This window comes from Ostrinia nubilalis, chromosome 13, assembly GCF_963855985.1.
Source record: "Ostrinia nubilalis chromosome 13, ilOstNubi1.1, whole genome shotgun sequence".
NCBI lineage: Eukaryota > Metazoa > Arthropoda > Insecta > Lepidoptera > Crambidae > Ostrinia > Ostrinia nubilalis.
In genome coordinates, this window is record NC_087100.1 from 10,456,111 (window position 1) to 10,469,885 (window position 13,775).

At 37.4% G+C, this 13,775-nt stretch overlaps 2 protein-coding genes across 3 annotated transcripts; one reads left to right on the top strand and one right to left on the bottom strand.

The window, feature by feature from the left end:
• Positions 1-537: 537 nt before the first annotated feature.
• Positions 538-10,174, bottom strand: LOC135077188 (uncharacterized). Of its 2 annotated transcripts, none has more exons than XM_063971738.1 (6): positions 10,017-10,174; positions 2,777-2,939; positions 1,785-1,897; positions 1,496-1,588; positions 1,220-1,350; positions 538-782 (listed from the first exon to the last, which is right to left on the bottom strand). In XM_063971738.1, the coding sequence occupies exons 2-6, from the start codon at positions 2,892-2,894 to the stop codon at positions 578-580; spliced, it is 660 nt and encodes a 219-aa protein (XP_063827808.1). In that variant the 5' UTR covers positions 2,895-2,939; positions 10,017-10,174; the 3' UTR covers positions 538-577. The 2 variants fall into 2 exon arrangements, with proteins under 2 accessions (XP_063827808.1, XP_063827806.1); XM_063971736.1 differs by lacking the exon at positions 10,017-10,174 and adding an exon at positions 3,235-3,422.
• Positions 10,175-10,293: 119 nt separating this feature from the next.
• LOC135077189 (uncharacterized) lies at positions 10,294-11,023 on the top strand. The gene is made up of 2 exons (XM_063971739.1): positions 10,294-10,348; positions 10,424-11,023. Exons 1-2 carry the CDS (start codon positions 10,318-10,320, stop codon positions 11,002-11,004), a joined length of 612 nt encoding a protein of 203 aa, XP_063827809.1. The 5' UTR covers positions 10,294-10,317; the 3' UTR covers positions 11,005-11,023.
• The last annotated feature ends 2,752 nt before the right edge of the window (positions 11,024-13,775 follow it).

The following is a 13,775-nucleotide window of genomic DNA, read 5'->3' on the forward strand; positions in this document are numbered from 1 at the left end:
GGCGATTATCACACTGCGCCGCGCTCCGCCGCGGTACGCGGAACGACAGATTCAATCATTGTATGCAAGTACCTCAGTTTGTATAGAAAACACGCACGGCACAACATACTGACAACGCGTCCGCGCGCGGGAACATTTATATGAAATCACGCGGGCCGCGGCGGAGCGCGGCGCAGTGTGATAACCGTCTTAAATCCACTTTTAAAATCATTTTTTTATTCTGTTCTTCAAATGTCTAAAACGCATCCGCCATGACGGATTCCGCCGTGACGTCACTCCGTTAGTAAACAAGTAGATTTTGGCTGGTTCCTTATAACCTCAGGATTGATTTACAACATATTTCAAAAAAAGGCCCAGTCTACTCTGATCTGGCGCGTCAATCTGCGCACGCGCCCCTACGTACACTCACACGCACTGGTTTAGTTCCGAGCTACGTTTGATATACACTGGTACATAAAAAGTTCCTATTTGCATTTATGTAGCTAAATCACTTGTCAAAAAACCAAGAAAGATACTTTTTTTAAAATGTGTATTTATTTGAAGAAATAAAAAACATGTACTCATAGACAATTTCACATCACTCGATGAGGCTTTCTAATTCCAGCTTATTGCCCAGTCTGGTCTGATCTGGCGCGTCGATCTGCGCACGCGCCTCTACGTACACTCGTACGCATTGGTTCAGTTCTGAACTGCGTTTTATGTATGGCGCGTGCGGCCCACGCAGCTTGTGTAAGGGAAACTTCACGATGCAATGCAGCATGCAGCGCTCGGCCACTTTGTAGCTGAAAACAAATGGTGTACTTTAATTTCGGATTAAAATTAAAGGGGCGGCCCATGCTGATCATCATTGTCAGGTGTTTGTGATGAAAATTAACCAACTTACGCAGCGGTTCTGACCATAATAACACACTTCGCTATGTCATACAGAAGCTATAAAATTGAATTCTGAATCTTGAGTTCTATTCCTAGATAGGACAAATTCAAATAATGTTTGATACAGTTTAGAAAGGTACAACAAAAACATTGCGGTTGGAAGCCGCGTTTCGAACAAGCAAGTAGGTACCACACAAAACATTTTGTGGCACGTCAAACTCAAATCTGTTAATAAAATTGTATTCAATTTTGACGTTACTATTTGTAGTATTTAAACACCATAAACCTCAATGGTTCTAAGCTTACTGTTTCACTGGGTATACAGATCGTAAACAGAAGTACTTACTCGTAAGGGTTGATGCAGTCCATGCGAATGACTTTGTACCCCAGATCGATTGCCAGCTCTTTCGACCGCTCAGTCAGAGTCACCGCCAGCCCTTGTCTTCGGTATTCGGGCAACACTGTTAACATTTTAATCTGAAAAAAGTCCGTAAAACAGTAAAAAAATACTTTCTAATTGTAAGCCTTTAAAGTTCGACCTCTAAATTCAAATATTTACTTAGATCAATCACAGTCTTTATGTATTCTGGGGCGTACATAGATAGATGACATGGAAACTTACTTCAAAAATCTTTGTTTGCTTGAAAGCTTCCCAGAGATTAGGCGTTTCTTGTAATTTTGCTGTGAAGCATAAGAAGTCCTTGATGTTCGGATCCTGTAAATAGTAATTAATTTAGTATAACATATCATTGAAGAGCGATAGCGTTATTGGCCATTAACCCTTCAAGTGCGCGGATCGAGACACAATAGAAATCAATTGTAACCGCGGCTTCATGCATGGGTTTGATAGGATATTTAATAGGAGTAATAATGTGAAGATTGCTATAGTGGTAGAGTTGTTTATTTATGACCTGTCTGTATTGAGCGTAGACGCGTAAATTCCTCGGGTCGACCTGGCTGCTGGCAAAATTGACGCACACCCCTGCCACAGCATCGTCTTCTGCTTTCGCGTAGAGTGAATTACCTGAACAAGAGATGGGATAATTTGTATTAAGATAAGATTGGGATACCCAATGAAAAAATCTTAATACAAATTATCGGATACAAATTATTATACCATAAAGTAACGGGACTGCATTATTATCCTTGCGGTACAGAAAATATCTGGATGCGGGCAGCGCAGGACCTCGTTGTGAAAACCCTTGGGGGAGGCATTTGTCCAGCGGTGGACGACATTTGCGTGAAACGATAAGAACTGATAGGCCTCAGCCTCGAATTTAGCGGGCAGCGGAGCGGGAGCGGCGGCGGCGCGGGAGCGGGGCGGGCAACGCAGACCCGTTCTCGAAACAAGCGGGCAGCTCGCGCGGCGTTTTAGCAGTGAAGTGTTGTGTTCGGGGTTGTGTTGTCGAGATATTTGTTTTTATTCGCAAACGAAATGTCTGAACAACGGCGACAATTTAATTTCCATTCAAATTTATTCCTAACGCTCGATTTATTGTGGGCAAAAGAAGAAGTGCGCTGCCCGCTCGTTGCCCGCTCCCGCGCCGCTGTTTTCGAGAACCGGTCTATTTGATTTTACGCATAAGATCCTGCCGCTTCCGGGCCGCTACCGCCGCCGCCCCGCTGCCCGCTAAATTCGAGGCTGAGGCCATAGAGACAAGAGATAATTTTATGGACCTATGGGCTGTGCTATGGGGTCATAATATCTAATGATGAAAGAGCAGAAAACTTGTGGGAAACAAAATAGAAGACGAAAGATTGCACGGGACACTCATTATTTCCCATGTTTTACTGTTTCTGCTCTAACTTTAATATGATTAGGTACTTTTCTTATATTTTTCTGTCTAATGTTCGTCTAACTTTATTACTATTACGGGACACTTGATAATAAACTAGGACCAACCCTGTTTCATCAAGCTAACGAGGTACTCGTCCAGCGCTCGGTCGTTGAGGTCCATCTTGCGCGCGCGCACCAACACGTGTTCGCTAAGGTAGTGCCGTTTGATAGCGTCCAGCGCCATCTGGTGGTGCTCGCTCGTCAACGGGTGCACTGTGAACTGGTCTGGCTGGGAACGAAAATAAATATGTAACTTAATTTTGACTTTGGGCTTTATTATTTTTTTGGTAAAGTTCTCTGTGGTTGAAGATTCCGGGTGGAGCTCGCTTCCAGCTTTCTACCTAGTAGGCCTGTAGATATAGGATGCGCACCGCGATAAGCTGTTATCGCGCCATTTTGTCGATTTCACGCGACAAGCCCATACATTTGTCGTCTTAGGTGTGATTTTATCACGGCGTGCATCATAGGCCGACTGATCATCACTTTCCATCAGTAGCTACCCAAGAACCCAAGGTATTGCCTACCTTTTCATGTTGGAGTAATTCCTTGAAGTCAAATACGCTATGACAGCTTCTACCCTGTGTTTTTTGGAAGCGAGACAAATGTGGTGCAATTATCTTTGATAATGTTTTTAAAAATAACATTTTCGTAACGAGAGTATTGAAAATTTGGACTCCAAATCAATCAAAATGTAGAGGAAACATCAATGTCATGTCATGACAGGATAAATTATGTCAGAAGTTTTCACTTTGCCATACTACTTAAAAAAAAGTTACGTTATAGGTAGGTAGTAAAGATAAAAGAACATAATCGAATTTAATGGACATGGCGCACAATTTTTGTTGAAGATGCCAAAAAAAACTACAAAAATTAGAATGAATACTGTATTTTTACTTTTTTGATATCTTTAAAAATGACTGAAATATTCAAGCTCAAAGTGCGCTCTTCCGCTAGGAGCGATTTTCCGCGCGGATTTTGAAAATGTGACGTAGTAACATGAAAAGCTGCATGTAAGATATTATCTGTGTACAATGGTTAGAATGGTTAGTAGGGGAGCCGAAGCGGGGATTTCAGGACTTACTAAAGAGTGGCAGACTAACATACAAGGAAATACTTTGTACCTTGTTGATTACCTCTAAGTATGAATTTTTGATATAAAACGGCATTAGTTCTTATGCCTCTCACCCAAAAAATACCTCAATTAAGCCCAAATTTGAGACCGCAGCCAAACTTTGAGTGACGATGGAAACTAGCCTAGATGAAGGACACATGAAATTGAACTTCTGCTTCTTCATTGATAAAGACTTATCATTTACCATACCTTATCATTTTGTATTCCATTTTCAAGTCACTTTTTTTCGCTTACTGTTTAAACAAAACGTGGGATTTTTTAAAATCTCAGGTCTTTTGAACGCACATCTGAACGATGTCTGGTTTTAATTTCTTCAGTTACTCCGTGACCATGGCGCTTGCAACAGTGCCGAAATATTGGAAACTCAAAACTAAGGTACATGGTAGCAATCCCGTCAGTAATAATAATAGGAAAATGTCTTGAAAAATAAGTAAATCGTATATTACTTTATGTAACTAATTTTATTATGTATAATACTTATAACTAATCACTTCATTCAGAACTAGAAAACGATTCCAAGGATTCCACTTTTCTTCAATAGATGATCAAGATAATAGAGTTATTTATTATAAATTGCTCTTCCACCATTTCAATTATTCTATCTTACATCTTACTTGATGAAATCTTTTTCAATTTTATTTACATGGTCATAACATTTTCACCATTCCTCTGCACCAATTTGTGAGGTACACCTGAAACCCCCGATAAAGCAGCTATTATAAGAATAATATTTAAAACCCTCTTTCTGACGCAGTTAGGTAATAAACTAAATGTATCCAATTTCACTCCAACTTACTGTCAACTCAACGACGCGCTTTAAAATCAAAGATTGACTTTGAATTATGCCTTATTTTACAATACACATTGAAAACAATATGACTTGCTTGAGCTTTTTCGACTTTTTCACAAAAATAACAAATAGGCATGAAGAGATTACAAAATTTCTGCAGCAACTGACAGTTCACTTGATTTACTTTGACAGGTGACAATAAAGCCATAGACATTTGCCATATGAAAGACACACTTTTCAAATATTTTTGTTTGCCATGAGATTCTGGTACACCTATACCTATCATTTAATGAAAAGATAAACTAAATTTTTTCAGCACAACGAAAATCTGCTTTGGCGCGTAGCAATGCAACGTGACAACTGCAGTTCGGACTTCTTTATGCGTCCACTACACATACAATAAAATTCGAACTATCGCACATTTTTCTTTTTAATTCTAATTCAATAAAAAATGTTTTTGAAACCTTCATTCAAAATTCAAAGGTTATTATCATATGACAGAACATATGACCACACTATGTACATTGAATAAAATATTTTTCTTTTTATCATCAAGCTTAGCAGTCTAATAAGTTACTATGACACTCGAGTTAATCCACATTCAGCACCATAGCCTCCCCTTCTACAAGGCCCTCTACAAATGTCAAAACGTCACTTAACCCTTTTAGCACCAGTTCTTTTGTTTTTGAGAAGATGTACCTACCCAAATTCTTATAATTATCAATTTAATTATAGTCCAGTCGTTTGGTACAAATTAACGTGGTTACCTGGAAAGAGTTCCGGGAGTTTTGAAAATTGGTGATTAAAATAGATTTCGCTATGCTCTCTGTTAGTCTGTTAGTTAAGTGTGATTGCCGCGCTCGTTGCGAAATTGGAAAAATGCTGCCTTAGAGAAGATTTTTGATAGTTACATTCTTTACTATTTCGTCGTTACAGCCAAATGACGTTCACTGCTGGACAAAGGCGAGAGGCCTTTGGGTTTTCCATAGGTTTTTCATAATGAACAGTCCTGCGCTGCCCGCATTCAGGTTATTCCCGCGACTTTTACCAGATCGTCGGTCCACCTAGTAGGAGGCCTGCCCACGCTGCGTCTTCCAGCCCGTGGTCGCCACTCAAGAAATTTTCTGCACCAATGGCCATCGTCTCTACGAGCTATGTGTCCCGCCCACTGCCACTTGATTTTAGCAATTCTGCGTGCTATGTCGGTCACTTTGGTTCTCCTGCGGATCTCCTCATTTCTGATTCGATCACGCAGGGAAACCCCGATCATAGCCCGCTCCATTACCCTTTGGGTGACCTTGAGCCTTCTTATGAGGCCCATAGTAAGCGACCACGTTTCAGAACCTGAAACTTTCCTATTTATTTCACGACTAGCTTTTGCCTGCGGCTTCACCCGCGTGAAATTTAGTGTCACAGATCGGCATAAATTATAGCCTATATGTTAACACTACAGTACACGCGCCCCTTTTTTTACACCAATACACGCGCGGCCTACTCTGGTAAGCCAATTTAAAATCACTGTTAATCAGTTTGTAAGCAATTTATGAATAAAAGGATAGTGCCAGGGTCTGGACCAAGTGCTGCCCAGAATCAACCCATAGTGCATTTTGTTCCTCAGGCCTATACTAATGTGTAAACTGAAGCGCACTGAAATCTATCCCTGGAGTTAAGAGAAAAAAAGATTTTTGTTTTGAATTATTTACATACAAAATATCATCGATGTATACGTACTACGCATAAGATTTCGCGATTGTGGCATTAAATAACACTCGCTATGGTGGAACTTAACCATACTGCATCCGTACACGTTGCTTTAGTGCGATTTAGACATTCTTTATAAACGATCTAGCGCTGTTTTAATTGTTTGGTAAGTTGACAGAAATTCATTATTTCCAAAATGTTTTCGTTCTCTATCCTTGCATAAAATCAATTTATTGGTGCATCACAATCGATTATTGTAGTTATTATTAATTAATTATATTATTATTAAGTAGCTAAAACTTCTTGCTCCATTTTGGAAATAATTAATTTCTGTCAACTAATAGGCCAGTAGAATTAAACACAAAAATTGATTAAATCGGAAATAATTCCTACAAAAGATTTTTTTGCTTTAATGGCTTCATTGGTTGCCCATTAAGACTCTCCTAAGTTTTCGACTTCGACGGAGTTGTGCTTAAGTGGTGGGGGCCCCCGAAAGGGGCGTTTTTTCGGTTTTCCGGTTATACCGCGTAAAGGACTTACCCTATCGAAAAGTGGTCTTCATGACGGTTAAAGGGCACTTAATCCTGCATTGAATAAGACCAAATTCATATGTTTTGGACAAACCGTTCTCGCGCTAATGTTCGGCAAAGTAGAACACAAAAATAATGATTTCAATCAAACTAGTAATTCTTAAGATTAGCGCGTTCAAACAAACAAACAAAAAACTCTTCAGCGTTTTAATATGAACTTGTTGTTGTTGATTTTTGGCGTCGAACCTTAGACCAGGCATACGGCTAGGCAACGTAGTCATGCAGGAGGATACAAGGAAGAGGGGCAGCCACAGTAGGTAACACAGAGTCGTTCAGGTGAGTGCCAGGAAGAGGTGCAGCAACCGCAGTTAAGGAACGGCTGGGACGAACAAGGATAGGCGCATCAAGCTCGTAAGCCTTGATAGGGTTACACTGGTTGAGGTGGCCCTTTTCAAGACTTGGAAGTCTGTGGGTAACAAACCATTGGACGTGGAGAGGGTCATTAATTATACGTATATTTTCTACTTTGCCGAACTTTAGCGCGAGAACGGTTAGTCCAAAACATATGAATTTGGTCTTATTCAATGCAGGATTAAGTGTCCTTCAACCGTCATGAAGACCACTTTTTGATAGGGTAAGTCCTTTACGCGGTATAACCGGAAAACCGAAAAAATGCGTCTTTCGGGGGCCCCCACCACTTAAGCACAACTCCGTCGAAGTCGAAAACTTAGGAGAGTCTTAATGGGCAACCAATGAAGCCATTAAAACAATAAAATCTTATGTAGGAATTATTTCCGATTTAAAAGCTAATTCTACTGGACTATAACCAAACTACTGCAACAGCGCTAGATCGCTTATAAAGAATGTCGATGTCGTACTAAAGTAAGGTGTACGGATGCAGTATGGTTAAGTTCAACATAGCGATTGTTATTTAATGCCAAAATCGCGAAATCTTATGCGTCGTACGTATACATCGATGATATTTTATATGTAAATAATTCAAAACAAAACTTTTTTTTCTCTGAACTCCAGGGATAGATTTCAGTGCGCTCCGGTTTACATATTAGTATTGGCCTGAGGAACAAAATGCACTATGGTTTCATTCTGGGCAGCACTTGGTCCAACTTCCATACATGGATTGGCACTGTCCTTTCTATGGAAATAATAAAATTGTTTATTATAGTTCTTTTATAATCAAAGTTTCTCTAAATAACTATTTGGGATCAAACATTATAAATAGATTTAAAAGATTTAATTTTTTGGGCCAAAATTGCACTCTGAGATCCATGTTATCAAAAACAAAATTTACTGGAAAAATATGATTTATTTTTTATCTGTCATAGTATTCAACACTTTCTACTGCCTGTTACACGTGGTAAATCCATTAGTTGCAAGTCTTCCATAATTTTTTTGATGATTGATTTCGGGGTTTTGACTAGACCCGCAGTTTTGACGGCCAATTTTAGAAAAGTGCGCAAGCGCTAGCAACCCAAGCTTTACTGGCTTATTGACAAATTTAGTAAACGAGGCTTTCCTGGAATGCCAGCTCTCTGGCGCAAGTTTAAAAAAAGTTATAGCGTAAAATGTTACCCTGGTCTACTATAGTAGGCCACGCGTGTACTCTAGTGTTAATCTGGGTTACAAACAATAATATTGTACAGTTTCAACAAAATCCGTTGAGTACTTTTTGCGTGAAAGAGTAACAAACCTGAGACACAGGAATCTTCCTAGTTCAGGTATCAACCCACCAACATTCTTACTTTTTGTTTTTCCTGATTATTTGTTATCATAATATTATCTGTTATGTTGGTGAGAAATAAACATTACTTTACTTTATTTTAAACTTCCAGACATCCAAACTTTCGCATTTATAATATTAGTAGGATACAAATATTTAATGTAGAAACAAACAAGACAAAAAAAATGTACACTTCAGCAACGCCAATTTTTTTATACTTCAGCATATTTAGGACACCCGGCAGCGTGTCCTGCCATGATCAAAGAAAAAAGAACTCGCAATTTAGCAGGTACATTAATTTGACTGTTTCACAACTCTAAATCTATTTAACTTACATTACATGAAATTTATCACATTTATCAAAGCTTCTTAGCTTGTCTATGTCCCAAAAATTATAAAATGAAAAAAGTAGTTGTCAAAAACCTTTTTTAAGGCGGATTTTTTTCAATAAGGTGGGCGCGCGCGCGTCTATAAACGAGGTCACAAAATTCGGAAAGAACATAGCGAAATCTATTTATTCACCAATTTTCAAAAATTCCTGAAAACTTTCCAATTAAAATTAACAAATAACTGGACTATTTACTCGTTATTGAGCACAAAGACACAAACTTGGTTATTTTTCCAGAAAATTTATATTTAAGTGCATAAATGTAAAAATGGCTTCATAGTGCACAAAATTGGCAATAGGTGGCATAATAATGGTTACTTGTTAGTTGTCATCGTTCAATCACATTTCAAACTAGGCGCTAAAAACAGTTGTCAGTTAGGTAAAATTTTATTTTAGTTGGAAAAAGACAAAAAGTGGTAAATGGGTTAACGTGCGGGGGCTGCAAAATCATGTTGTGACGTCACGCGCGAATATTGGAAATTTTTGAAAATTTTAAAAAGTCCGTAAACTTCTCGAGGCTCTATCTTCGGTAATACTGGATGGATTGAGGTGAAATAAAAACTAGTGTTATGTGTGTGATCTAAACTTTAAATTAAGTCATAATTTAACATAATATTACAACTTATGCGTGTTGTCCATTATAAAATATTTTGTTGCAGTGTGAGAATTTTCTCTAAAACGTACTGAGAAATAAAAAGTCGCAATTTTATTTTTTATACGCTGCGGAATAATAAGGGATAAATTGGTGTTGATTTTAATTGTGCAAAATTACATAAATTAGGGAGATTTTTTTTGTTTATTTAACTTTTTATTAATGAGATCTTTAAAATGTAGGCAATGTTACCTATTTCATCCGAAATTCTGATACTTAGGTATCATAAGCTCCTTAGATTTGCAAAATCCGGCCGCAATCCTGAGAAGAGTCCAAAAATCCTGAAATCTCAGGATAAATCCTGAGTTATAGTAACCCTATCCTCGAATCATTTAAGTTCATAATTATATTGATTAAATAAAGTTTAATATTTACCTTTTTAAGATTTTACTTTGATATAATAAAAAAGAAGCACGAGAAAAATCATAATTAATAAAACTAAATATAATCCAACTTGTCGATTCAACGGCATAACCATTTAAAATATTAATTTAAATTGGTAATTTCCTTTAGAACAGTTTTCTATTACTTTATCTGTTATCACTATGCTATAACGATTAAATATTAATTAAAAATCTCATGAACAACCTTCATCAATCCGTTATCAAATCTCATTAACGCAAAACTACATAAACTATCTTGAAATGGATAAACGAAAGTATAAACTACTAAAAACATGAATACGTTTGTGTACGTTGCATTCTTTTGTAAGTTTAGGTCTAGCTTTATTTAAATTAAAAAGCTTTTTCCATCTACTAATTATTATTTTTATTTAAATTCAGGTATTCTTGCTATACATCACAGCATGACTCTAAATCGGATAGATCTTAAGATGCTAGTCAAATCAAACGTTGGAAAATCAGGTCATGACGTCAAGAAGGCTGCTACTACTCCTACCACTAAAACAACTTCAGCGTTCGACATACGTAGATATTTTCTAGTTAGCAACGACGAAGTCATTCAGCCGAAACCGCGAGCATTCGGCTACGAGGACGAAAAAGACGCGAATTTGAAGACGAAAATATCAACACTAGTGCAACAAACCATTCATGACACTGAGAGGAAGATTAAGTCTATTCAACACATAAAGGACCATAACCGCGACTTGGCGCCTTACAAAGCCGGTTTCATTCTGAGCATGATAAAGAAGTCAAGGGACGTTCTGAACGAATTATTCAATGTAGCTGTGAAGCACAAAGATGAGTGGAAAGCGTTGGAACAACTGAAGATATTCGAGCTAATCGTCCATACGAATGTGGACACCACCAATTTGGTGAGGCAGTTAGTGGAAATTCACATTCAGCATCTGAACGCGACCAATCCGGAAAATGTTGCGGGGAGACGACGGGTGGTGTTACTTTGATGATGTGTGGGTATTATTTATGGTACCTAGTTAAGCTGACAATAAAGATATTTTAGTTAGGTTTCAGTGATGGACAAGCTGTAGACGCTGACTAAACTCCAGATGTAGATAATGAGGGCTATCGTTTTAGCGCTCACTAGTTAGCGCCACTGTAGAGTAAGGTCCTGTCACTTGCTAGTAGCGAAGACAGTGGCACCAACTGGTGAGCGCGAAAGTGGTAGGAGGAATATCGCATTTGCACTCATCAAGATGGCGCCACTGTAGAGTAAGGTCCTGTCAATCGCCAGGGGTGCCAACTGTTAAGTATAAAAACGATAGCCCTCATTGCAATGATAGGAGTCCCATAAGTATTGTGTATTTTGGCTACACAATGAAATGGGTAAGGTGTGATACTGGTCTTTAAAAATTACTGGCCTGTAATAAATTAATACGTACCTACTAAGATGTGTACCTCTTTCACTTTTTTATCCGACTTCAAAATGAGGAGGTTCTATATCTAATTAAAACAGGTGCCAAGACGTTTTCAACACCGCTTTCCCCAAAAGATCATTTCTAAAAGGAACTGAAATATTTTAGCCCACCTGGCATAAAAACTAGACAAGGCTTAGTGCACACGTGCCTGTGCCCTTTCAAACTTCACATTGTAGCATCTTAAATAAAGAGGTGCATCTCATCTTTTCCCGCCGTAATTATTTCTCAGCCGTCAGTCGCGGGCACACCTGCGGTTACGGAATATACTGAACGATATTTCTCCGACAACCGTCACTAGTATAAATTGAAGCTTAAACAAAGTTGTAGCTGAAAATTAAGCATTTCAGACATGTTTAAGAGCCATTTTACATTTTCGTGCGAATTTCTAAGATTTTGGAAGCATGAATTACTATCTTAAGCAACACCCAGAGATTATTTAATAACTGCGAAAGATAGGTCAATCCTTGGTGTTGACCATTAATGAAACGGATTTACTAAAACTCTTTTGCTTAATTCACAGTGCCCCATCTCCCACAACCATTTTACGGAAAAATTGCCGCAGACTCATTTTCAAAGTCCTGTATCTATTATTTATGCTCATATAATAAGCTTAAAAATATATAGTAATCATCGGACATATATTCTTGTAGTCCATTAATGAAATAGATTCTTGAATTTCATTACCATTATTGAGTAAAATCTAAAAATAATTTGGCAAATTTGAAGAATAACGTCACATTTTGATCGTGGTTTTTGGTTTAAAAACACAGCAATAACTGCAATAAAAGTATCCCAAAATAAAGAATATTCATTGTAGAATTGATTTCTATAGTTATTGTTTAAATATTAGTAACCACTTTGTCAAAATATTGATGTGAATATCAGTATAAATTACAATGCGCAAGCCGACATCGATTAGTATGGCGCGAGCGCCCGTCAAGGCAGGACCTGTGTCATTTTTCCCGCCGTGACGTTTACGTGCGTTCGTGTCGTAAAGCGGTGATTTGTACGGCGACCAAATACATTTGATACTATGCCGAGAGGCTGTTTCGAGTCGGCCGGCCGAGCAGAAATTGAAATGGTGAATTTTAATTTCTTTGACGGATCTGGGTGTAACCATGTATAATATGTAGGTACCATGTATTTAATTTAATAAATAAATTATAAAAAACTATATCCATCATGCTAGCACCCTTAACACAAGCATATTGCTTGCCTACTTTTGGACTAGATGGCGCTGTGATGTTGTCAATTGTTTAAAGATTTGTTTATTTATTTATCCGCTTTGAGTTTGGTTTCGTGAAGAAGAAAAAGAAGCGTTTTGTTTCGAGAGGGGAAGCTTTGTTGTTAAATCTATACTAATAAAAGAGGAAAGATTTAATTGTTTGTTTGTTTGTTTAATACAATTATTGTTAGCAATAGGCTCCGAAAAAAAATTCTTTCACGATTTAGAATCCTAATTTTTTTCTATGTAGGCTATAAAATATTTTCAAAAACTTTAGTACAAAATCTTTGATAAAATTCGACGTTTAATAAATAAATTAGATAACATATTAATACTTTTTTTTCAGTACGATTTTAGTACTTGTTTTTCAGAAATTATACGATTTAACTAAACTTCTAGTGTTTATATTTTATGCATAATTTATTAACTTCTAAAATATACATATATCCTATTGATAGATAAAGTGCTTCGAATTTTATTAAAATTATTACCTGACTATGTTAAAAAGGTGTGGAATGTTATTTTGGAGATAACTTGGTTCCATAGAAATATAGAGAGATGCTAAGTAATGCGCTGAGTTCGAAACTCAGTGTCGTATTAGAAATTCACACACACAAAGAAATCAAATTATGTGCTCATTATCCACTGCGGTATCAGTATTCAACGTTCGAATAATCTTTAGTACTATGCAAGCAATATAAACTGTTTACATAATGACGTCGCTACTGTCATCATTGCTTTCACAAGCAATATGTTCCAATTTGTCCCTTGTCACATTTCCCTTTAGTTTCTGTGATCTGTGCTTATTTCTAAGTTGATATCAATGAAATATTCCTTAGTACTTTTGATTTAAATTTTTTTTTTATTTTGACACGTGTTTGAAAAATCAAGGTCAGATTACAATAAAATCACAAGTGAAAACGTAACATTGCATTGCAACTCGCAATTTCGCAATATTGATGAGGAGATTCCATTGGAAAGTCTGTATTCATTCCTAGGATTCCCCTAACACCATCAAATTTAAGAGAATTCAAGAGAGTGCAGTTTCCCATCTCATGCTTAGGGACCACGGTTT

Excerpts from the sequence above, each read along its gene's own strand:
- LOC135077189 (XM_063971739.1), top strand. The coding sequence starts at position 10,318 with ATGAATACGTTTGTGTACGTTGCATTCTTTT. Across the intron at positions 10,349-10,423 it reads TGTGTACGTTGCATTCTTTT|GTATTCTTGCTATACATCAC; the intron begins GTAAGTTTAGGT and ends ATTTAAATTCAG.
- LOC135077188 (XM_063971736.1), bottom strand. The coding sequence starts at position 3,354 with ATGTTATTTTTAAAAACATTATCAAAGATAATTGCACCACATTTGTCT. Across the intron at positions 1,898-2,776 it reads CGTTAGCTTGATGAAACAGG|GTAATTCACTCTACGCGAAA; the intron begins GTTGGTCCTAGT and ends TCTCTTGTTCAG. Across the intron at positions 1,351-1,495 it reads AGCAAACAAAGATTTTTGAA|ATTAAAATGTTAACAGTGTT; the intron begins GTAAGTTTCCAT and ends GACTTTTTTCAG.